The sequence below is a fragment of the Cebus imitator genome, unplaced genomic scaffold, assembly GCF_001604975.1.
Source record: "Cebus imitator isolate Cc_AM_T3 unplaced genomic scaffold, Cebus_imitator-1.0 Scaffold564, whole genome shotgun sequence".
Classification (NCBI taxonomy): domain Eukaryota; kingdom Metazoa; phylum Chordata; class Mammalia; order Primates; family Cebidae; genus Cebus; species Cebus imitator.
This window is the reverse complement of record NW_016107879.1, coordinates 1,146,914-1,172,823: the sequence shown is the minus strand read 5'-3', so window position 1 is coordinate 1,172,823 and position 25,910 is coordinate 1,146,914. Positions and strand designations below refer to the sequence as shown.

The 25,910-nt window shown below is 48.4% G+C and overlaps 1 protein-coding gene across 4 annotated transcripts in view; it reads right to left on the bottom strand.

The window, feature by feature from the left end:
• Positions 1 to 268: 268 nt before the first annotated feature.
• The window catches only part of CPT1A (carnitine palmitoyltransferase 1A), an 85,535-nt gene continuing 59,893 nt past the window's right edge, over positions 269 to 25,910 (bottom strand). For 2 of the 4 annotated variants that reach the window (XM_037734006.1, XM_017515892.2), the window contains 7 exons: positions 24,758 to 24,874; positions 21,047 to 21,211; positions 6,493 to 6,627; positions 5,165 to 5,317; positions 3,791 to 3,904; positions 2,790 to 2,882; positions 269 to 1,263 (listed from right to left, as the gene is read on the bottom strand). In XM_037734006.1, coding sequence (XP_037589934.1) covers positions 1,177 to 1,263; positions 2,790 to 2,882; positions 3,791 to 3,904; positions 5,165 to 5,317; positions 6,493 to 6,627; positions 21,047 to 21,211; positions 24,758 to 24,874 — 864 coding nt within the window. In that variant the 3' untranslated portion in view covers positions 269 to 1,176. Of the gene's footprint in view, positions 1,264 to 2,789; positions 2,883 to 3,790; positions 3,979 to 5,164; positions 5,318 to 6,492; positions 6,628 to 21,046; positions 21,212 to 24,757; positions 24,875 to 25,910 lie in introns of those variants that run through there. The other 2 variants (XM_037734007.1, XM_037734008.1) reach the window with 2 other exon arrangements.

Here is a 25,910-nt window from a genome sequence, read left to right as displayed (position 1 = left end):
AGACACCTTGGCTGGTCACCAAGCTAAGCCAGCAGACTGTCTCCACCACCCTCCAGTGAGTCCTTCCCCTGGCAGGGTGGCTGGACAATCCCCTAGGTCGTGGAGCCACTCTGTCCTCACCATGGGGGCTGCCCTCCCCTTCCTCACGTGCTGGTCCCTGCTCAGTGGCCAATGCCCTGCCCTCCTTGCTGCCACTTTGGGAAAGGCATCGCCCTGAGGCACGTCTCACATTTTATTCCTGAGTGGATTCCCGAACGCCCTTTTTCTGACACATGCCTGTTATTTCTTTTGTTGCTTATGATGACGATGTCGGGGGTGGGGAGGGGGGAGTCCAGCCCAGCTGCCCTAGGAAGGAACAGGTCCTTCTGAATGGGGAGGGTCTGGTGGGGTGGAGCAAACGCTTACTGAGGGTTATCCATACTTGGTCAATTGTGAAGGGAACAGTATACCCACAGTTCCACCCAAAGACGCCACAAAATACATCTTTCACTCCATCTCCTTTACATTTAGGGCCTGTCATTTTTAAGGCACTGGGTTGTGAAGACACGAAGACATACAAGGTCAGTGAAACTAAAGGCGCTGCTTCCTGCTTGCTTCGAATGTGGAGAGGCAAACACAGGGTACTGGACCGGACAGGGACAGTCACCCATGGGGACAAGAGCAGGTCTCCAAAGCATGTCATTTTGGTTAGTGCATTCCAGATGTGTTAGCTACGACTGCAGACACCACCAGCTTGGACAACACATTTGTCTTTTGACACAACGCAGGCTTACACTGCCTGGATGACGCTAAATGCCCTTCAATAGTAGGCTTTCAGTTGCCGCTGAGAAAGTGCACTGTTTCCATTTCCAATGTGTATGAAGCCACCACCCTACTAATTCCTTAATTAACCCAGCAAGATTTAATCTCTTTATAAACAGCAGCCGATGTGAAGACCTCAGGGGAGCCTTTATCAAATGTCCCCCAAGGGAGGGTGATCTGGAAGTAGTGGGGTTGCGCTTCACAGGGTCAAGACTCTGTTCTAGGAAAACAAAAACACCCAACTTTTCTGGAAGGAAAGCTTCTGAGTTTTCGTAAGAGCAATTTTTCATCCCGAACTAGGATCAGGATAATGCCTACTTTTCATTTGGTTTGTATCAGAGGAGCCTGTCTTCCTTCACAGCAGCTCCAGTGGAATTACTTTTTGGAATTAGAACCGAGCCTGAACAAAGTGATGATGTCAGTCATTGCTTCTCTCAGGTGCTTTCCAAAGCGATGAGAATCCTTCAATTTAAAAACAAAAACGTATTAAAACATGGACATCCCCACATTTCAACCTTTTTCATTTGCAATCTGACCCAAAGTTTAATTTAAATCCCTTTCTGCCAGTTCTCGAAGAGCGGACCTAATGTCTTAAAGCCTAACGTAGACATTCTGGAGAAATGCTGAGAATAAGGAGATGACACCTGACATGTTTGTGCAAGTGCGTTTTTGATCTATGCCTTCCCCAAATGCCAATGCATTTATCTCACAGAAAACACAACCACCAGCCCAAGCATGGTGGCTCACGCCTATAATCCCAGCACTCTGGAAGGCAGAGCTGGGAGGATCGCTTGAGCCCAGGAGTTCAAAGACCAGCCTGGGCAACATAGTGAAACCCCATTTCTACAAAAAATACAAAAAAACTAGCCAGGCATGGTGGTCCTCGCCTGTAGTCCCAGCTACTCAGGAGGCTGAGGCAGGAGGATCCCCTGAGCCCAGGAGGCTGATGCTGCAGTGAGCCGAGATCGCACCATTGCACTCTAGCCTGAGTGACAGAGTGAGACTCTGTCTAAAACAATCAGCAAAAGAAAACCACAACAAACAAATGAACCCCAACTTCCTGTGAACAGTGACGGTGGCATGGCTTGCCAGGCTACGTACAACGAGGAAAGCAGAATATAAACAAGGGCAATGTGCGACACGAGGGAGGGGGTCCCTTGTTCTATCCACAGAGGAAGCCGGGGTCCCAAGCTCTGCTGAGTACGCAGATTTCTTAGTGTGCACCCATTATTCTTAGTTCACCTTCCAAGCGTTAAGGAGTCTGAAAGTTACAGCAGCACTCCAACATTAAGCTTCAAAACCTCTGCTGCCAACAGAGGTAAACATGTTAAACCATGAGATACGTTTCCTTTCTATTTTCCTGAGACAGAGTCTCGCTCTGTCACCCAGGCTGGAGTGCAGTGGCACGATCTTGGCTCACTGCAACCTCTGCCTCCCGGGTTCTAGTGATTCTCCTGCCTCAGCCTCCCCAGTAGCTAGGATTACAGGCGTGTGCCACCATGCCAGCTAATTTCTGTATTTTTAGTAGAGACGGGGTTTTACCATGTTGGCCAGGCTGGTCTCAAACTACTCACCTGAAATGATTAGCCTGCCTTGGCCTCCAAAGTGCTGGGATTACAGGTGTGAGCCACCAAGCCTGGCCAAGATATGTTTCTTTAAAACTAGGTAACGAGAATTTTGAAATTCATTTATGGTGGGGCATAGTGGCTGAAGCCTGTTAATCCCAACACTTTGGGAGGCTGAGGTAAAAGGATCGTGTGAGCCCAGGAGTTTGAGACTAGCCTGGGAAACGTGGGGAGACCCTGCCTGTAAAAAAAATATTTTTCATTAAAAATTTTTTTTAAAGTCCATTTACGTGAAACTGCCCAAACCAAGCAAACGTACACAGTTGAAGTGAATTTTTTTGTAAAATGAAAGATGTATTCCCTTAAAAAGAAAAAAGTAAAAATAGCCCATCTTCAGAAAAAGAAACTTCTTTTCATATGTACCGTCTCAGGGCAAGAGAACTTGGAGGAAATGTGGAAATTGATGAGGTTCTCTCCCACAAGGATGTATGACACACCATAGCCGTCGTCAGCAACCTGGAAGACAAGCGAGTTTGAATTTTTGCTGGGAAATGAGATGACGTGAAAAAGGGACTCTCTAATGTTTCTCTCTTTTTGTTTTATTTTTCCCTGCAACAGAGTTTCACTCTTGTTGCCCAGGCTGCAATGCAATGGCATGATCTCGGCTCACCGCAACCTCTGCCTCCTGGGTTCAGGCGATCCTCCTGCCTCAGCCTCCCGAGTATAGGCATGCATACCACACCTGGGATTACAGGCATGCATACCACACCTGGCTAATTTTTGTATTTTTAGTAGAGATGGGGTTTCTCCATGTTGGTCAGGCTGGTCTCAAACTCCCGACCTCAGGTGATCTGCCCACCTCAGCATCCCAAAGTGCTGGGATTATAGGCGTGAGCAACAGCGCCTGGCCAGAACTTTCTCATGTTCTAAATGTAATAATGGCTGGGCTTGGTGGTTCCTCCTCGTAATCCCAGCACTTTGGGAGGCTGAGGCAGGCAGGTCACTAGAGCCCAGACATTTGAGACCAGACTGGGCAACATGGCGAAACGCTGTCTCTACAAAAAATAGAAAAAAATAAAAAATTGGCTGGGCATCGTGGCATGCACTTGTAGTCCCAGCTACTCAGGAGGCCAAGGTGGGAGGATCACCTGAGATGGGGAATGCTGAGGCTGCCACAAGCTGTGAACATGCTACTGACCTCCAGGCTGGGTGACAGAGCCAGACCTTGTCTCAAAAAAAAAAAAAAAAAAAAAGAAAGTGCAAGACTGTTAAGGACATCCACAGCAGTGATCAGCAGCCACTCCTTTACGGCAGTAGAGCCGCAAGGTAACGGGGGCGCCCAGAATGGAGACAGGCCCATCCCTCCCCATCACCCATGCCATCGCCACACCCCACTGCACCTCGCCCAGCCCCGCTGCACTCACCGGTCCAAAGCCCCCTCCGCTAGACACGTACTCCGGGTTCCTCTCCAAGTCAAACAGCTCCACTTGCTGCTGAGGGGTCTGGCTTGTTGATAATCTCCAAGGCTCAGATAAAACCTGTTGAGTCAAACAGGGAAATATTCCAACAACGCTTTTCCTAATCCCCTCCTCTTCCGTCCCTCAGGAGTCGCCTTGGGAAGACAAGAAAAGCCTGGCTTGGTCTTTTGATTGTTCCAGACACCGTAAGTCTGTGTCTCTGAAGGCCTTGTTGGCTTGGGCAGCGCATCTGCAGAGAGGATGCAGGGTGGGCGTGGCCCCCAGACTAGTGCAGGAAGTGCGGGCGAGGATGTGTGTGTGTGTGTGTGTGTGTGTGTGTGTGTACGCGCGCGTGCTTACCACAGCAAATAGTGTCTCAGACAGTGAAGGCAGCAGATACAGCGACTAAGATTCAGAACGGGCAGACATGTCAGACTGTACCAACTCCCGTGAGCCAACTGCCAAATTTTCAGAGAATTTTCAAGCTGGCTGTGAAATACAGCCACTATTAAAAATTAAATTTGCCAGTGGCTTAGGTCTGTAATCCCTGCACTTTGGCAGACCGAGGCGGGTGGATTGCCTGAGCTCAGGAGTTTGACACCAGCCTGGGCAACACGGCAAAACCTGTCTCTGCTAAAACACACACACACACACACACACACACACACACACACACTAGCCAGGAGTGGCGGTGTGCGCCTGTAGCCCCAGCTACTTGGGAGGCTGAGGCAGGAGAATTGCTTGAATCTGGGAGGCAGAGGTTGTAGTGAGTAGAGATCCACCACACTCCAGCGTGGCCGACAGAGTGACACTCCGTCTCCAGAAAAAAAAATAATAATAATAAATAAAAATTAAATTAGATTTGAGCTGGGTGCAGTGGCATATATCAGCTACTCAGAAGGCTAAGGAGGAAGAACTGTTGGCACCTAGGAGTTTGAAAGCAGCCTGGGCAACACTGTGAGACCCTATCTCAAAAAATAATAGTAATACATTTCCTAAACTTACACTAAAATAAATGATTTTTAAAAACAAAGGTGTAAGTACTCACAGCTCATCACTACCTAGTTACTTCCATGCATTTCACTCTGACCTCAGCTCTCAAGGTCTTCAGGTCTATTAAGTCAGGGGGCTACATCTGACAGCAAAGCGTGCCAAGTTATTGAAGAAACGCAGTACTAACACTGCTGCTCAGATTTCCTATTTTATGACTGCTACGCCCACAGACCTGTTTGTTTAAAAAATGCCCATTCTGCCATTAAAACAAATTAGTGTAAGATTGTACTAATTTACTAAGTTTTGGTCTTGCCAATAAAACTGACTGAAGAAGAGGAAGAGGCTTACTTCCTTGAGGAAAGGGGACTCCACAGCGAGATATTTAGACACCACATAAAGGCAGAAGAGGTGACGATCGATCCCAGAGCCAGTCATGGCAAGGCGATACATCAGCTGATGCTTCTCAGATGCCAACTTGAACAATTTCAGCCTCTGTTCCACCTGAGTGAGAAGGCAGGAAGGACATATGACGCTTGTCTCAAGTTGACCGGTTATGGATCTAAGTTTCAAAATGAAGGGAGGCCAGGCCCAGTGGTTCATGTCTGTAATCCCAGCACTTTCGGAGGCTGAGGTGGGTGGATCACCTGACGTCCGGAGTTTAAGACCAGCCTTGCCAACATGGCAAAACTCTGTCTTACTAAAAACACAAGAATTAGCCGAGCGTGGTGGCTGGCGCCTGTAATCCCAGCTACTTGGGAGGCTGAGGCAGGAGGCACTGCAAACTCCACCTCCCGGGTTCAAGCAATTCTCCCGCCTCAGCCTCCCAAGTAGTTGGGACTACAGGTGCCTGCCACGACACCTGGCTAATTTTTTTTCTACATTTTTGGCAGAAACAGCATTTCACCATGTTGCCCAGGGTGGTTTCAAACTCCTGAGCTCAGGTAATCTGCCTGCCTAGGCCTCTCAAAGTGCTGGGATTACAGGCATGAGCCACCATGCCCACGCTGACAGCCTTTCCAGAATGAAGTTTGTCTCGGAAACAAGAACCCTGGTCTGTGTGTCTCCCGGGGGTCAGGAGGAAGCACCAGCACGCTGGGGTCAGGTGGACCCAGTGGCCCTGGTCTGACCTCGGCCACTTATGAGCTGAGTGGCCCAGCAGCTGCCGAATTCATCTAGGCCTCTGTTTCTTTGTCTATGGAAATGATGACACTTCTCAGGACCACAGCTAAGAACTTAAAGGACAGTGTACAGAAGGCCCCCAGGCCCCAGCCTGGCACTTGGGGCCCAGCATGGCAACAGCTCTAATAATCAATGCAAGGTTTCCATGCAACAGTCACTGCTCGCCTACCCTGATGCCAACTACCTGTCCAGTTCTGACGAAGCCATCTGCTACCCTTCCTCACTGCTGTGTCCTGGTCTAATTTAAAGGCTCTCAGGAAGTAGAAGATGATTTGGAGAAGGATTATTTGTAACATGTGTCCCTGTACCTGTCCCTACCTTTACCTTTTAATACTTTTTGTTCCCTTGAAAGGGGCAGAGGGAAGAAGCTGAAATGAGCATCCCTGAAGAAGAAGGTACGGGAATGACGCGATCAGAGAAGCTGGAGTGACAGCCTCCAGATGTCTTTTAGGGAAGCGTGACAAGCACGCTGTGCCCACAGCCTGATGGTGCATTACCGTCTGGGCTGGGTCCACCATGGCCCGCACGAAGTCACACGACTCAGTGGTGCAGGAGCGCACCGTCTCCGTCCTCCCCTCTCGGAAGAGCCGGGTCATGGAGGCTTCGTATGTGAGGCAAAACTTGCCCATGTCCTGGGGAGAGAGAAGTCCTTTAGCACATGGCAGGGCAGGCTGATATGTCTAAAACGTAAGGAAGGATTGGGAAGGTCGGCGAGGAGAGTGGACTTCATCTTCAAGTTTTTTTGAGATGGGTCTTACTGTTGCCCAGGCCAGAGGGCAGGAGCATGATCACAGCTCACTGCAGCCCTGACCTCCCCCAGCTGAGGTCACCCTCCCACCTTGGCCTCCTGAGCAGGTGGGACTAAATTGTTTTTATTTTTTGTAGAGATGGGGTTTTGCCATGTTGCCCAAGTTGGTCTTGAACTCCTAGGTCAAGCAATTCACCCGCCTTGGCCTCCCAAAGTTCTGGGATTACAGGCGTGAGCCACTGTGCCCAGCCTATTGTCAACTACGTTTTCAGTCTCCAGCCACTTTTACATGTGAGCAGTTACATGGCAGCAGACAGAGGTGTCACTGGCTTCAGGAAGCGCCTGGTGGAGGTAGAGGTCAGTTTCTAGGTTAACCAGGTTTCTGTTTCAAGACGCAACTGATACCATGACACTCCCCCCTCTCCCCCGCCGCTGCCCAGTCCCGCACACCAATGCTGCATTCCCTCCACGCTAAGGGTGCAGCCTGAAGCCATGTACAGGAGGAATGCTGTGCACAGCAGGGGATCTGCCTTTGAAATGATTTGAAGACACAATGTATTGCCTGGAGCAATTCCACCATGTCTGGAAGATGGTGAGAATATCTGGCAGAGAGACTGTGCTTGGGTACAGGAGGAACGCCCTTTAGCAGGAAGGCAGGAAGTGGGCGGGGGCTGGAGCCAGAAGCACAGCCACTGCCCGTTAGCCAGGAAGCCTCTGGTCTTTTTGGAAAGCTCCTATTTTCTGGGTGAAACAGAAGAAAGGGGGCCTGCTGAGAGTTGGGCTGGGGAGGAGGTGCTGGCAGCGAGTAAGCGGTGTGATGTGGCATTTAGGGGTGTGGAAACGCGGTGCCTGGGCCCACTGGGGTCTGTGCTCATTTGTGGGGAAAGGAGACAAGCCAGCTGTTGAATGCTTTTCTCCAGCTGGGCCAGCTCGTCGCAAGCAGAATCACAGAAGCTGGAGAGCTGGGCTGAACCCGGGAGGTCCTGCAGGCTCCCCAGGCAATTTCAGGGGGACCAGAGAGCCAAGGTAAGGGATGATCCCAATGGGCCATGGAACCACAGCCAGAGAGGAGGAAAGGGAGGGCGGGGATGGGGTCAAGGAACATGGCCATCTGGGCCTGGAGAAGATGGCAAGGCAGGAGGGGCTGGTGGCCCCAGAGGCTGAGCTTTGGCAGAGATGCCGGGACAGTGCAGCAAGGGCCTCTGATGAGAACAGCAGATGTTGGAGAAGACAAAGACCAAGTCCAAGGGAGCACTCAGCCGTGGGAGGAACAGCACATGCACAATGCCCCAGGAGGGGGCCCGGGGCCACCAGGTCAGCTCAAAGAGGACCAGGTTCCAAGCAGGGATGGGAAAATGATAAGCAGCAGTTTGTGGACCCAAATGATTCCTGACCAGACATATCCCTGTGCACCCTGGCACAGGCCCTGGTGGCCCCAGGGTGGCAGACCGGCCAATCTGCAGAGGCGAGCCAACCATGTGGCGAGCCGACACTGTCCAATGAACCCAGAAGAGGCCGCCACAGTCAAGGCTGGGCTTCCCAGGCTGCCATCCAGACCTAGAAGTAGCAGTGACTGGGCCTGGCCACTGCCGAGCTGGCAGGGAGTTTGTGCTGGACGCTGAAACCCAGCGAGGCCTGGGAGCAGGAGCCAGAAGGAGCACAGGGCCTGCTCAGCCGGGGAAGGCCTGGCGCCTACGCACAGGCCCTGCTAAAGTCAGGCTCCTCAGTGTAGCCAAGGTCTCTGGAGGAGAGGAGGACCCTGCAGAAGGAAGTGTCTTCCTGGTTACAGGACCAGGGCTCCGTGAAATGAGAGCATGTCAGCCAGCAGAAAAAGGAAACCGAGAGCGTCAACAAGAGCAGCGGCTCCGTAGAGGGAGGCATCTGGAGACCACGAGGGCACATCGGAAGCCAACACTGAGCAGCGCATGCAGTGAGGATACGGCTGAGCCCCCAGGATGCCCCCAGCAAAGCGGGCCGCCTCGGGGAGCTCTCTCCCCCACCCCACAGATGCCACCAACCCTGGTGGCATGACAAGATACTCGAGATTCCCTCGGGGACAGGGGTCACAGGCCTGGGGCCTGCCGTGAAGATGAGGGGCCTCCTGCTTCCCACACTGACAGTGAATGTGCCTTTCAGAGCGCTTCCTGCGTCTCCCTAATTCAGGGTGCTTCACGGGGGCTCATGATGGAGAAGTCAGGAGTGGGAAAGGGGGAGAGGCAGATATAAGGGAACACAGAAATGTGGCATTTTAGAGATTTAATAAACTTGAACTATATGATGCAGTGATTCATTTGAAGTCTATGTTCCAATATCAAACTTCATGTAAGTTATGAGAATAGTCACACCTTGTGCCCAGTTTAAAAGACAGTCATCTAAAAAACCTCTTGGCAAATGTTGAATATTGGTGTGCAAGCCCCACATGACCTCAGATGCCATCAAAGAGCCAAACCAGGTTATAACTGCGGCACTCTTGACCCACTGTAACCAGCCACCATCAGGAGGGTGGCCCTTCGCTGCCACCAAAACATCTGCAGTTTCTAAGAAGCAGGATCCAAAGACAGTCTATAGATATACCGACATATACGGCACCCCCCACTAGCACTGCCACTGCGGGGCTAACGCTTCAGCTTGGTAGGGCTGGGGAGTTTTCACCTCTAGTTTCCCCCTCACCCAAAAAAAATTCCAAAGCTGAAAAAAAAAAAAAGGAAGCAAATAACTGCAGACTAGAATTAAAACTGCGCAGTGTCAGCATTCAATCCACATTCAATATTCAATACTGCTTTATTGATGCTCCCGGCACAAGGATAGTGTAAGACCCATCATGCCCTTGCCCTCGGTGAGCACACGTTCTAGCAGGAGAGATGGACGATGAACAAAAAAAATACATATCACATCAAGTCAGGTGCACTGAACAGAAATAACACAGGAACAGGGAACAGAGCAATGGGGGTGGGGCTACTTTTTTTTTTCTTCTTTGAGACAGTCTTGCTCTGTAGCCCAGGCTGGAGTGCAGTGGAGTGATCTCAGCTCACTGCAACCTCTGCCTCCTGGGTTCAAGCAATTCTCATGCCTCAGCCTCTTGGGTAGCTGGGATTACAGGCACGTGCCATCACAGCCGTCTAATTTTTGTATTTTTAGTAGAGACAGGGTTTCACCATGTTAGTCAGGCTGGTCTTGAACTCCTGAACTCAAATGATCTGCCTGCCTTGGCCTCCCTAAGTGCTGGGATCACAGGCATGAGCCACTGCGCCCAGCATAGGTAGGGGCTACTTTAGAAAGGAGGTGGTAACATCACTGCTGTAACCAACTACATCTCCTTGGGGAGATGTGAACTTGGTTGGGAAATATATCATTATTTTAATTTCCTGTAAGCTCCAACTGGAAGACAGCATTTAGAAGCACAGGCAATAAACCACAGTATTCACTGGCAGTGCCTGTGACTTTGAATAGAAAATCACAGGTGTTTTCATGTCAAATTATGGTTGGTGCAGTATCTATCCCAACATTTTACATATACCCAACACTACTTCAATATTATGGCAGTTACCAGACCCACCGCCCGATCTTATTATTTAATGCATCAATAAGAAGAATTATACGGCTGGGTACAGTGGTTGATGCCTGTAATCCCAGCACTTTGGGAGGTTGAGGCGGGCAGATCTTGAAGGCTGGGTGACAGAGTGAGGCTCCATCTCAAAAAAAAAAAAAAAAAAATTATATTTACTGTGCCACAAATATATGTTTAATATTTTGGCATATGCACTTTAACTGATGGCTCTTCTAACCTTGTGTATTTCATTTTATGCTTTTTAAACATTAGTCTGAGAGGGGTCCCCAGCCTCTCCCAGGCTGGCCAAGGGGTCAGGGCACAAAGAAGGTTCGGATGCCTGGAGGAGACCCTCCGGACCACAGCAGAGGTTCTGCACTGACGCAGAACCACAGGGATGCCCTGCAGCTCCCAGCTGGGTAGAGATGGGTCTGAATGTTAATTTTTGAATGACTAAATCTGATGTATAATTTTAATAGATTACTTCAATGGATCCATCATTTTTATTTTATTTTTCATTTTTTTGAGACAGACTCTCACTCTGTCACGCAGGCTGGAGTGCAATGGCGCGACCTCAGCTCACTGTAACCTCCACTTCCCAGGTTCAAGGGATTCTCCAGTCTCAGCCTCCCAAGCAGCTGGGATTACAGGCACCTGCCACCACGCCCAGCTAATTTTTTTTGCATTTTCTGGTAGAGACGGGGTTTCACCATGTTGGCTAGGCTGGTCTCGAACTCCTGACCTCAGGTGATCCATCCACCTTGGCCTCCCAAAGTGCTGGGATTATAGGCATCAGCCACCACGCCCGGCCAAGGATCCATCATTTTTAATAGCTGGAGTGCTATATGAACAACTGGCTTTGGATAAGAGGGCCTGGGTGTTTCTAACCAGAGGGCAAAGAATAGACATAAGCATTGGTTATTACAACAAACGACCCTTAACTTTAAAAACGTAGCTTGATTTCTTTGAGGGTGACTGTAATACATGTTTGTGCAAAAACTCAGAAAAATATAAGAAAATAAAGAGCAACCTTCACGATACCATCTCCTAACACTTTGCATCTATCCTTTCTAGACTTTGCATATAATGAAGCAAGAGTCGGGACACATGTAAAATGCAGACCAGGCTGTGCAGGCCAGGCACTCTCTGTGGTGAATACTCCACCCTCCCATTGGCGTGAAAAGTGCCACAGACAACATGTGAAAGCCAGACACGGCTGTGCCCAGAAAGCTTCACCGATGAACACTGAGACTTCACGTAATTTTCACACGTGACAAAGTATTGGTCGCCTTGTGATTTCTTTTCAACTGTTAAATATATGAAACCATTCTTAGTTTTAAAGCCATTTAAAAAAAAAAAAGGGAAGGGCCAGGTTTGGCCTGTGAGTCAGAGTCTGTAGATCACTGTAAGAAACAGCTGACTTTCACTTTTATGACTATTTTTCTGTATACTATGCCATAGATGGCCGGACACGGTGGCTCACCCCTGTAATCCCAGCCCTTTGGGAGACCCAGGCAGTGGATCGCTTGAGCCTTAGGAGTTCGAGACCAGCCCCATGATGAAACATGGTGAAACCCATGTCTACAAAAAATACAAAAATTAGCCAGGCCTGGTGGTGCATGCCTATAGTCCCAGCTACACAGGAGACTGAGGTGGGAGGATGCCTGCGCCCAGGGAGGTGGAGGATGCAGTGAGCCGTGATGGTGCCACAGCACTCCAGCCTGGGCAAGAGTGAGACCCTATCTCAAAAAAAAGATATATATATATATATACACACACACACACATATATATGCCATCGATATCACCTAATAGCTATATAATATTCCACTGTATGAAAATACCATATTTTAATTTAGTAACATGAAAGGAAGATTCACTTTGCTGAAAGGAAAAGATCACGCTGACAGCTGAGTTGTGCAAGAGGCTGCCTTGCACAGAGTGCAAGCAGGGAGTGACAGATAAAAGGCGAAACCTCTCCACTCTGTTCACTGGGCCTTGTGTAACGAATACGTAATTGACTATTCCCCTGCTGCTGCTTTTCTCTTGTAACATGTGAATTCCCTAAGGTGACCATCCCTCCCTCCTTTCCCTTCAGCCTGCTTTTCCCCTTTAAATACCGAAGCTGTCAAAATCACCTTTGGAGAAAGGCACAGGGCTGTCTCCGGACACGCATCCTTAACCTTGGCAAAATTAACTTCTCAGTGGACTGAGACCTGTCTCAGACACTTTCTGGTTTCCAGCATTTCTTCCTTTTTTTTTTGAGACAGAGTTTCATTCTTGTTGCTCAGGCTGGAGTGTAGTGGCATGGTCTCAGCAGCTCACTGCAACCTCTGACTCCTGAGTTCAAGCGATTCTCCCGCCTCCCAAGTAGCTGGGATTACAAGTGCGTGCAACCATGCCCGGCTAATTTTAGCAGAGATGGGGTTTCACTATGTTGTCCAGGCTGGTTATGAACTCCTGACCTCAAGTGATCCATTGGCCTCAGCCTCCCAAAGTGCTCGGATTACAGGCATGAGCCACAGCACCCGGCCAAATTTCTTTGAATTTCTACAGTGAGCTTGCTCACGCGTGTGTTTTGTGTACCTGCCCTTTTTCATGGATCATCTGCAGGGTCAAAGTTATTCTTCCCTGACGCACGTTTCCAGCTTTGTGGTCTGTGCTACTCACATGCCTGCTGTGGGGCCCCCAAATTTATTAAAACTATTCCCAGCTGCTGCTATGAACATCCCTGCCTCAGTCCACCCTTACCAACACGAAAAGAAGCCTTTACTAATCCCATATGCAAAAATTGAGTCTTGTTTAAGTTGCACTTGTTAGATTCTTGATAAGATTAAGCTTATTACCTATACTTGTTGACTGTATTTTTTTTCTCTTGTGAACCAGTTTCTGCTTTGACTCCTTACTTCCTCTTGGACCATTTATTTTTTTCCAAAGGTAACCACTTAGCCAGAATTCCCAACTGCATTTACTCATCAGCTCCCCTACCTCCAAGTGATGTCAAATGCTCCCTTCATTACGTTATTTCCTGTATGAGGACTGCAGCATTTTATTTTTATTTTAAAAAATTGTTTTGAAGATAGAATCTTGCTGTCATCCACGCTGTAGTGCAGTGGTGTGACCACGGCTCACTGCAGCCTCCACCTCCTGGGCTCAAGTGATCCTCTCAGTTTAGCCTCCCGAGTACCTTAGACTACAGGCGTGCGTCACCATGCTGGGCTAATTTTTTTTCTTTGTATTTTTCGTACAGAGTCTTGCCATATTGTCCAGTCTGGTCTCAAACTCCTGGGCTCAAGTGACCCACCTGCCTCAGCCTCCTAAAGTTCTGGGATTATAGAAGTGAGACCACTTTAAATTAATCTCTACAATCTTCTAACTCCTACATTTTGAGTTTTGGGCTTTGAAAAGTACCTGTCCACCTCCTCCTGTCCCGCCTCCACCTGATTGCTTTACTTTTCAAGAATGTTATGGTGACTCTCAAATGTTAACCTTTTCAAACAAGCTTCAAGATCAATGGGGCAAGCTCCTCTCCTGAAGCCCCTGCCTGACCTTTCACTCTGTTCATATTAAATGTGTGAACTGGGCTGGCGCGGTGGCTCACGCCTGTAATCTCAGCACTTTGGGAGGCTGAGGCCGGTAGATCACTTGAGGTCAGGAGCTTAAGACCAGCTTGGCCAACATGGTGAAACACTGTCTCTACTAAAAATACAAAAAATTAGCCGGGCGTGGTGGCAGGAACCTGTAGTTCCAGCTACTCAGGAAGCTAAGGCAGGAGAATCACTTGAACCCAGGAGGTGGAGGTTGCAGTGAGCTGAGATCATGCCACTGCACACGACTTAAAAAAACAGAGCAAAAAAAAAAAAAAAAAAAAAAAAAAAAAAAGGATGAGAAATTTTAGCTCATATTTGTATTGCGGTAAGAATGATCTCATGAGGGCAATAATTAAAGCAAAACATGCTTAAGGATATAAAAAGAGATGGTAGGGTTTTCCCAGGGTTGAGGGATTGCCAGGTAAGTGCAATAACGGCACAGAAGGATGGTGGAAGTAGGAGCCTTTACAAAGGAATGATTATAACAGTGAACTATGGACTCCAGGTTGGAGTGGGAGAGAGAAGCACAGCCAGGAGTAACGAACACAAAACAAAAGCAGGGAGGGATGGGAAGACTTGATGAGTTCCAGAAACTGTCGTAGTGAAACTGTAAGAGGAGATGGGGCTTGAAGAGTGGGATAAGATTTTGGAGTTGCTGCATTTTCTGGTAACGATGGGGTTCTGGGCAGATAAGAGGGGTAAGGAAAGAGAGCCAAAGTAGATGTTCAGGGCAGTGACTGTAATTAACAGGGATATGACAAATGAGGGGGCAAATCCAGACACTTTCAAGAATGAAGTACAAAACAAGTTCTCAAGCTGTATTCCCCAGGTATATGGCTGCTTACCAGGCTCCCTGGGCCTTCTCTGGGTGTCACGGTAATGTTTAATGTTTATGGAAAGGCAGCACATACAGAGAATTTGAGAGCTCAATTTCTACATCTGTATAAGGTAAACTACACCTTAGAATTTTTGAAAACTTTAATTATTATTTGAAAATTCAAAAGCTTTTCTACTTAAAAAATTTCAATTAACAAACCAACAAAGCATGGTAATACTCTACACACCACCAATAAATTCATTCAATAAACACCTGAATTCCTTCTATGTCCCAGTCACTTTTCTGGGCCTCAGGAGAGATTTATACTGTAACAGGAGAGCCAAGAAAGAATAAACATTGTGTGTGTGTGTGTGTGTATTATATATTAGTCCCTTTGGCTGGGTGTGATGGCTCATGCCTGTAATCCCAGCACTTTGCAAGGCTGAGGCAGGCAGATCACCTGAGGTCAGGAGCTCAAGACCAGCCTGACTAACATGGTGAAACCCCATCTCTACCAAAACACACAAAACTTAGCTGGGCGTGGTGGTGTGCACCTGTGGTCCCAGCTACTCGGGAAGGTGAAGTGGGAGAATCACTTGAACAGGAAGCGGAGGCTGCAGTGAGCCAAGATTGAGCCACTGTACTCCAGTCGGGGCGACAGTGAGACCCTGTCTCAAAAAAAAAGAAAACCAAAAAACCAAAACATAAGTATTAGTCCATTCTTACATTACTGTAAAGAAATACCTGAGACTGGGTAATTTATTAAGAAAAGATGTTTAATTGGCTCATGGTTCTGCAGGCTGTACAGGAAGCATGATGCTGGCATCTGCTCTGCTTCCGAGGAGGCCTCAGGAAGCTTACAGTCATTGTGGAAAGTGAACAGGGAGCAGGCATGTTTTACATGGCAAGAGCAGAAGCAAGAGAAAGAAGAGGGAGGCGCTACATCCTTTTAAACAACCAGATCTTGTAATGACTCACTCACTATCATGAGAACAACACCAAAAGTATGGTGCTAAATCATTCATGAGAAATCTCCACCCCAAGATCCAGTCATCTCCCACCAGGCCCTACCTCCAACCTTAGGTATTACAATTTGAAATGAGATTTGTGCTGGGACAGACATCCAACCATGTTAATATATTTCCAGCTACAAATAGTAGGAAGAATACAATGTACAGCAATGGAGATCAGTAAGTAATGGGGTTAGCAGTTACATGGACATTTTATTTGTGTGACTGTGTTGTTAGCAAACACGAGTATTTGCTGTGTTCATGTTCATTTTTGTGCATTCTGACTCCTAAGTCCAAGGTTCTTTCAATTTAACATTAATACACTAAACATCTTGAAATCTTGATTATTTAATTTTAAAAAAGGTAATGAATTTTAAAACAAGAAATCTCAATACTCAATGGATGATATTGGTTCTCTGTAGAGATAATCTACTTTTAAATGATAGGCTCTCTATCTGGGAAATCTCTCAAAATCCAGAAAAAGTCCAATCAAGATTTCTAGGACAGCCGGGCGCGGTGGCTCAAGCCTGTAATCCCAGCACTTTGGGAGGCCGAGGCGGGTGGATCACGAGGTCAAGAGATCGAGACCATCCTGGTCAACATGGTGAAACCCCGTCTCTACNGGAAACATCCCCGCCTCTATGGTGCTGAAATTTTTTTAAATCCAAAATCATGGCTTTTTCTCCCTCTCCCTGGGGAGGAGTTGGGGGTGGGTGGTCCTCAGCCTTCTTCCCAGAGTCCAGTCTGCTTTATACACATATGCCTGGGGGGTGGGGTCCCCAGATTCTAGTTTCTATTACATTCTCTTATTATATTTCCCACTTGGCCAATGTCCTTATGCAAGAAAGCTGCTGGTCTGTGTGGCCTGCTCACTGAGCTCTGAATCCTAAAAGCCTTTCTGCTGTTCCATCTCCTGAGCAGACATAAATGTTCCTCCTGCCCGATTACCCTGTCAGCTGCTGGAGGCATCCTGATCTTTCTTGTTTTAATGGAGCCGCCTCCCACACTTTTACCTTGAAGCAATAGCTAGCTATTAATACACGATGCCATTTATCCTGTTAAGGAAAGGGCCCTATTACTAAGGCCCTTGACCAAGAGTTGTTATCAGGAATGGATGTTAAATGTGAAACGTCTCCTTAGGATCTGTAAAACTCATGATCTAGGCTCTTCTCTGACCCAGCAGGATGGTTTAGGGTATGACTGGGTTTACTGACACAAAGCCAGTCTCTCACCACTGGTGTGGCCACTGTTGGTGACTATTCTTTTCCTACAGTGCTAGATTCTACTTGCTAAGATTTTTTACTTTTTAATTTTTTTTTTTTTTTTTTTTGAGATGGCATCTTGCTCTGTGGCCCAGGCTGGAGTGCAGTGGCATGATCTCGGCTCACTGAAACCTCCACCTCCCAGGTTCGAGCGATTCTCCTGCCTCAGCCTCCTGAATAGCTGGGATTACAGGCACGTGCCACCACACCTGGCTAATTTTTGTATTTTTAGTAGAGACGGGGTTTTACCATGTTGGTCAGGCTGGTCTCGATCTCTTGGCCTCATGATCTGCCCACCTCGGCCTCCCAAAGTGCTGGGATTGCAGGCATGAGCCACGGCGCCTGGCCCCATTTGCTAAGGTTTCACTGGGGGGTCTCTGCATTTCCATTCATGAGGGGAGCTGGTCTGTGCTTCCTTTCTCTGTGTCTAGCTGCAGCACAGTGGTGAAAGCCACAGGTTCTGGAACAAGCCTTCCTGGATCCAATCTCAGTCCCACCACGTGTGAGTTGCAGACCTCAGGCAAGATGCTTCACCTCCGAGTGTGTAAGGCGGAGAGGAAGATGCCCTCCTTGGGACTGCCCTGATATTTCACTCCCTCCTGCAAAGTACTTGGCATAGTGGATGGTGCCCCTTCCAGCTCATGCCCACACTCGGGCCACGTGGGTTCCAGGGAGTGAATGGGGTGGCTTCCTTTCTTTGTGGCGTCTCTGAGCTGCAAGCTCTTTGGAGCCACGAGGGTGGCTCCTTGACAACCTCTCACTTTGCTCCATGGACCAGAGACCTTTTCAGGCTTTCTACCTTGAGTGGGTGTCACTGATTTGTATGGCCTGCAGAACAGTCATTTCATCAAGTTTTGAAATGTACTAAAAGGCCGGGCCTGTACACTTTGGGAGTAATCCCAGCACTTTGGGAGGCCGAGGTGGGTGGATCATGAGGCCAAGAGATCGAGACCATCCCAGCCAACATGGTGAAACCCTGTCTCTACTAAAAAATACAAAAATTAGCTGGGCGTGGTGGCGCGCGCCTGTAGTCCCAGCTATGCAGGAGGCTGAGGCAGGAAAATTGCTTGAACCCAGGAGGTGGACATTGCAGTAAGCCAAGATTGTGCCACTGCACTGCAGACTGGCACCTGGCGACAGAGCGAGACTCTGTCTCAAAAAAAAAACAAACAAAAACAAAAAGGAAATGTACTAAAATGGAAGACAGCACTCCCTTACTAAACTCCTCTCTGTCAGCTGCACGTACTTGAAGGGAATTCTCTTAAAAAAGAAAAAATGTAAAAAGCTAAACTAACACCTTTTCTGTATCTGTGGTGTGCACTGCCTGCGCATACTCATACTGCACATTTACGGGCAAAGTCTGCTCATCAGTTCTCAAAATCCAGTTCATTGACTCTGAGATGAGATGCCCCTGTTCCATGTCACCTTTCAGTCACATGATCTTTAGTCACATCATCTGTCACAGACAGGGGCCTGTCACTACATTCTTGGTGCTCTGCCCAGCTGCTTTTGGTTCACACATAGCAAGCACGTTACTTGAGAAAACAAAGCTTCATGACCGTTACAGTCCTTACAGAACTGTACGAACATGCATTTTAAATATGATTTCAGCCCATTCATTCCATTAACACTGCCTCTTCCTTCTCTGTAACTGTTTGTTTTCTTAAGTTTAGGTGGAGTGGGCATAGACTCTGGAGCCACTGGCCAGCTTTATCCCTGCCTAGTGCCATCCTGGCAAACACCTGGCCTCTCTGCACCTCAGTTTCCTCATCCGTAAAATGAGATAACAAGAGTTTCTGGGCATAACGGGGACTTGTAAATTTCTTTAAATGGGATAATGAGAGTGCCTTCCAGGTGGAGAGACAGTGAAGCATGATGTACGTGAACCACTGAGCAAAGCTCAACAATGGCACAGCCGTTACCATGGTTGGGGGGAGCAGTGCCACACGCTGCATATGTGTACAGCACTCAAGTTTTGAAATAAGGCCGGGCGCGGTGGCTCACACCTGTAATCCTAGCACTTCGGGACGCCGAGGCAGGCGGATCACCTGAGGTCAGGAGTTCAAGACCAGACTGCTCAACATGGGGAAACCCCATCTCTACTACAAGTACAAAAAATTAGCCGGTCGAGGTGGCAGGCACCCATAATCACAGCTAATTGGGAGGCCAAGGCAGGAGAATCATTTGAACCCGGGAGGTGGAGATTGTAATGAGCTAAGATCACACCATTGCACTCCAGACTGTGGGTCACGATGGCCAGGGGGAGACCTATGTTAATTCTAGCTAAATAATTAGCTTACTTGGCTCAGAGTACACTGAAGTTTATACACTGAACTAAACTATATTATCGGGGCCGTTAATTGGAAATCAAGCGGCAACAGGAGGCCTAAGGTAGAGACCATCCGAGCGCGCAGGAACACTGCGGAGCACGCCATACTGCTCTGGTCCTGCAGATGCATTCTCAGCATGGAGACTGCGTGAGGGCCTCGTAAAGAGGGCTCATGCAAAGATCTCTGCTTGTCTCCTCCTTGCCAGCCCCCATCTGCAAAGCCCCTCCCTCTTGTGAGCGGAAGGGAGGTGACCTCTGCTCACAAGATCCAGGAGGGTCTTTGCAGATGGGAGCTGGCAAAGAGGGGAAAAGCCTTGCAGGGCAGAGATCACGGAATGCCTCAGGCTCTGCCTAGGTTCTCGGAATATGGAGTGATTTCAGTTGTTCTATGTCCTCAGTGCTGCGGAGATAAAAACCCCTCGACGCACTGGGTGTGGTCAGGACCCCAAGGCTCCTCATGATGCAGCCGCACCCTAATAACAATTGGTGGTAAAGTCAGAGTTCCAGTTTAGCACGTCTTAGAAGGATCTCAAGTGCACTCCACCCAGCTATCTTACCCACTCCTTCACCCTCCCCTTCCACGCCCGTAAGATCAATGAGATGGCGCACATAATAAAATTGTTTGGAGCCCAGAGCTCCAGGCCAAGCGGTTCCCACGCTTGACAGTCCCCTGGACCTGTGCTGTAAATTCTACTCTCGTGTCTCTGTCTTTATTTCCTTTTCTCCATCCCTCGTCACCGCTGGGACTAAGGGCACCCACATATGGGGTTGGATTGGGACTCAACACAGCCTGGGCAACAGGAATGAAACTCAGTCTCAAAAAAAAAAAGTTCAGACTATTTCAAGCTAATGCCACAGTGACTTCTGCTGCCCCTGGGAACCAAGGGCCCCCTGCTCTGGGATGGAATGCTCCCTCCAAGGGACAAGAAGACCCATTTACATCCCCATTTCCGCCCCTGCTAGGGGTGCAGGCTGTTCTTCCAACAGGGGCCGTCAGGTGCAAGCCAAAAATGGCCAGTGCTCAGAAGGAGAAGGAAATACCATGTCTTTCTGCCTGTATACAGGGGATCCCGCCCAGGGCATCTCCAAGTGGCTGGAATTTCCCCTTTTACAAAAGGGGATGCCAAAGGCCAGAGACGCTAAGTAATCTGCCCACAGACATGACTTAATGTATAATATTCCACTGTATGAAAATACCATGATTTAATTTAGTATCATGAAAGGAAGATTTACTCTGCCAAAAGGAAAGGATTAAGCTGAGTCACGCAAGAAGCTGCTTTTCATTTTGTTCCCAAGCAGAGAGTGAGGATGAAAGGTGAAAAGTTCCACTCTGTGCTCACCTGACCTGCGTAAAGTGCAGATTTACTGAGTGCCAGAGGAATACATAACTGGCTGTTCCCCTACCTGCCAGGAGTATTTCCACTTTCACAAATGCTGGCAAATGCTAGGATTCCAGGCTTATTTTGAGGCTTAACTCTCCCTCTGTAGAGTGATAAGGTCTCACTTTGTCCCCATCCCCCAGACTCTCCCTCTCCCGCGCGGGTCAGATGGGAGTCTACACCTGCTGGAGGGGGCTTTGGGAACTTCGCGCCTGTCCATGGTGGAACACCCCACACCACCCGGCCCCGGAGATCCGGAGGCGGCTGTGATTCGGTTTCGGGCCTTCCCACCCCACTAGGTGAACAGTCTTGGGCAGCTGTAGGAACCTCCAAAAAGCTCACGAGAAAACCCGAGGCGGTCGGTTCTCACCTTGTAGTGCGCCAGCTGGAGGGCCAGCTGCACAAAGGCGTCCGGGCTGGTGCGACATTTCTTGATGATTCCTTTACCAAAGGCTTCGAATGGGAAGGAATGGAAATCCACATCGTTTGCCAGAAGGTTTGCGGTGTTCAGGGAGGTCTCTATAACCTCTTGACACTTGAGAGGAAGAAGAAAAAGAAAGTACTGGCACACACCCGGAAGGAAATGGAGGCTGTTTTTTCATGCAGCTACAAACTCGGTACTGGGAGGCACACCGGCGTTTTCTTGGCCCAGAGGCCCCAGTAAGTTAGGAGCACGGCTCCCTGACCTCCGAGGAGCAGCGGGAGCGTTATAGTAGGTAGACGGTCTGACAAGAGCAGGGCAGGAGAGGGCTTCCTCCGACACACATTGGGATGTCGGGGACCATCAGTGACGGTCAGGTGGTTCTTAACTGTCTCTCTAAAATAACAACTTGTCACAGCTGGGTGCCAGGGAATGGCAGCTCCCAACAGACAGAAACACCTGGAGCTGGCCGGCCGTGGGTGGCCGACGCCTGTAATCCCGGCACTTTGGGAGGCCCAAGCAGGTGGATCACAAGGTCAAGAGCTGGAAAACCAGCCTGGCCAATATGGTAATACCCCGTCTCTACAAAAAATACAAAAAAAAAAAAAAAAATTAGCCGGGCGTGGTGGCGGGCGCCTGTAATCCCAGCTACTCGGGAGGCTGAGGCAGGAGAGTCACTTGAACCTGGGAGGCGAGGGTTGCAGTGAGCCGAGATCGCGCCACTGCACTTCAGCCTGGGTGACAGAGGAAGACTCCAACTCAAAAAAAAGAAAAAAAGAAAAAGAAACACCTGAAGCTGGTGACCAGCAGCTTCCTGATTAAAAAAATCTCAGGCATTGGACGACTGGGCTCAAGCATGCGCATTGACAGGCAAAATGGCGGCGTCTAACTGGCGTAGGACCTTCCTCTAGGAATACTAAAAGACCACCTCAAGTGAGCATGCGCACAACTCCTGCAACCACATCGCGCATGCTCCCGTCGCCAGCGCTGGCAGCCACTGTGCATGCGGACAGCCCACCCCAAGGGAGGAACGCAAGACCCTGGAAGCATGGCAGTGTATAAAACCTCAAGTCAAAACGTCAGACCGCGCTCCTGATCGCTCCACTTGGCCACCCGGCCCTCTTCCAAATGTACTTTCTTTCTCTCATTCCTGCTCTCAAGTTTTTAAATAAACTTTCTCTCCAGATCTGAAACTTGCTTTGGTCTCTCCTGCCTTCTGCCCCTCAGTCAAATTCGTTCTGAGAAGGCCAGAACTGAGGTTGCTGAGGACCAGCATGGATACGTTCCACCGCTAACAGGAACATTGGTAGGGATGGGGGCACCCTGGCTTCCAGTGAGACCCTAAAGGGTGTTTCAAATAGTCACACATCATCTCATTAAGCCCACTGTTCGTCATACAGTGGCAATCGAGAAACACATTTTTGACTTTTTATTTTTTATTTATTTCAGACAAGGACTCAATCTGTTGCCCAGGCTGGAATGCAGTGGAGCCATCTCTGCTCACTGCAACCTCCGCCTCCCAGGTTCAAGCGATTCTCCTGCCTCAGCTTCCCAAGTAGCTGATTCTACAGGTGCCCACCACTGCCCCCGCTAACTTTTGTATTTTTAGTAGAGATGGGATTTCACCATGTTGTCCGGGCTGATCTTGAACTCCTGACCTCAGGTGATCACCCGCCTTGGCTTCTCAAAGTACTAGGATTACAGGCGTGAGTCACTGCACCCAGCCGATAAACACATTTTTAAAAACAAATCTTTGAATGTATTTTGCATATGAGAAGGAAAAAAGAAAAAAAAATCTTAAAAAATAAATGGACAACCATACAATGAAATTTTATTCAGCACTAGGAATAAATGAGCCATAAAACTATGAAAAAACTTGGAAGAAATTTAAATGGTTACTACTAAGTGAAAGAAACCAATCTGAAAAGGCTACACATGGATGATTCCAATGACAGCAGCAACACTTTATCCACAGGATCCATTGCAAGACCCTCGGTGGACGTCTGAAAGCTCAGATAGTGCCGAACACTACAGAGACGGCGTTTCCTCCAGCTCCTAACCAAGACAGCCACTAAGTGGGTGGCATCTACAGCATGAACACACTGGACAAAGCAATGACTCCATCCTGGGTGGGACCATGCAGGGCAGCAGGAGGTTTCATCACGCTACTCAGAATAGCATGCAACTTAAAACTCGTGAATTGTTGACTTCTGGAATTTTCTGTTTAATATTTTTGGACCTTGGAATTGAAATCTCAGAAGGTGGCACCTCAGCTAATGGGGGGAAGTACTGTATCTGACATTCTGGAAAAGGTAAAACTATGGGGACAGTGACTATGATTCACGGTTGCCAGGGGCTGGCAGGAAGGAAGAATACATAGGTGAAGCACAGAAGGTTTTGCAGTGAAACGATGCTGTACGAGACTGTAATGGCAGGCACAGGGCATTGTCCATGTGTCCAAACCCAGACAATGTACAACACCGAGGGTAAATCCACCGTGGACTTCGGGGGATAATGACGGGTTGGTGCAGGTGTGTTAGTTGGAACAAAGCATCACTCTGTTGGGGATGTGGATAGCTGGGAAGGCTGAGTACGTGTGGGGAGAGGGGTACATGGGAACTCAGCTTTGCTGTGAACCCAAAACTCCTCTAAAAAATAAAGTCTGTTAAAATAAATTTTTAAAAAATAAATGATAAGTGACTTGGTCAGTTACCAGGTCCCTAATCCCAAGTGCTCTGCGGAGGTTACGGCTCTCTGCAGAACCCACACCAGCCCTGGGGCCATAGGGCAAGCAGAAGCAATGGGCTAAAACCACAGCACTAGACACAGTACCTCACCATGTGGAAAATTATTTCTGGCTGGGTGCGGTGGTTCGTGCCTGTAGTCCCAGCACTGTGTGAGGCCAGATGGGTGGCTTGCTTGAGCTCAGGAGTTTGAGACCAGCCTGGCAACGGGGCAAAACCCCATCTCTACCAAAAACAAAAAAATTAGCTGGGCGTGGTGGCACACACCTGTGGTCCCAGGTACTTGGGAGGCTGAGGTGGGAGGATTGCTGGACCCCGGAAGTTGAGGCTGCAGTGAGCCGTGACTGCACCACTGCACTCCTGCCTGAATGACAGAACAAGACACTGTTTCAAATAAACAAATAAAAATTTTAAAAAAGAAAATGGTATTTTGGACTTCAGGAATTTCTCCTTGGATTAAGTGAACTAGGATTTGGTATTTGCAACCCTAAAATTCCTTCCCAAAGGGCTCCTGTGCCTCTGAGAGTGTTTAAGAGGTACCAAAATGAATTAAACTTTGAGAATTATAAATCAGCAATTTAGAGGCATTCAGCTCTAACCTATGTGATTTTGGCTTCCATTTTTTATTGTGAGCATTTTATAGATGTCTGGTTAAGTTTGAGCTGGAAATCCCACTGACAATCTTAGCCAAAAGCTTCAAACAGAAGAAGAAATATTTACTGAGGTTTCCGAGGCAACAGGAGCTGTGACAGCCCCGCAGACCTCACAAAACTCCCGAGCAAATAAATTTCAGCCTCAGTGGTCTTCAACTTAGCTCATGATTGGGCAGGAACTACAGTTGGAAAATTCATTTGTGAGAGTTCAAATATGTTTCCCATCCCAGGTAAGTAACAATGGTTGGATAAACTGGACTTACTTCCCCTGGGATGTCCCACTGCAGCCTGGTGGGGTAGGGAATGTTCGGATTGGTGTCACCTTTGCAGTGCCCATCCTCCGCATAGCCCATCTGGAGGCTGTCAGTGGACAGGACGTACTGTCAAAAAGAAAACAAACTTACTAAAACTGACAGTGGTACATAAAACACATTCAATCACCAACACGGACAGGGCCTTGTTCTTTGCAGAGATGTTACAAAGATTGAACCACAGCTGCTAACGCTTCCTGTATGCTCAGCACTGGGTGGAGCTGATCTCCACATCAGATGTGAAACTCTCTGAGCATGTGGCAAAGAGAGGACAGGAGAGGGCTAACAGCTTGCTCAAGTTCATGGTGCTCTTTTCACCGGCAGGTAAACCTAAGCCAATTTATTTACTGGGCCTCACCTACTGGGGGTCGGAACCACTGTGGCAGCGACGCCATCCAAGCACAGGCGACAGAGCAGACAAGAAGTGTGTTTTGTGAACAAAACAGACAAGAATTCTTGCCCTTCCTTAAAAAGTGAAATATACCTATACGACCTATTAATTTCACTCCTAGGTATATACTCAATGAGACGAAATGAAAAGAGATATTCACACAAAAACTTGCACAGAATGTTCATAGCGGCATTATTCATAACAGCCAAAGAGTACAAACAGCCCAAATGCCCATCCACTGATGAAGAGGTAAACCAAGTGTGGTCGATCCATACAATGGGATAGTATCCAGCCCTAAAAAAGAATGAAGCCCAGATATGTGTTACAATAAGATGAACCTTGAAAGCATCATGTTGAGTGAAAAGCAGGTGGGCGCGGTGCCTCACTTCTGTAATCCCAGCACTTTGGGAGGCCAAGGTGGAAGCAACGCTGGAGGCTGGAAGTTCCAGACCAGCTGGGCAACATGGTGAGATCTCATCTCTATAAAAAGTTTAAAAAATTAGCCAGAGTGTGGTGGCACATGGCCGTAGTCCTAGTTACTGAGAAGGCTGAGGTGGGAGGATCACTTGAGCCCAGGAGGTCAAGGTTACAGTGAGCCATGACTGTGCCACTGCACTCCAGCCCGGACAACAGAGCAGGGCTCTAAATAGAAAGGAAAGAAAACACTGCCGGGCGCGGTGGCTCAAGCCTGTAATCCCAGCACTTTGGGAGGCC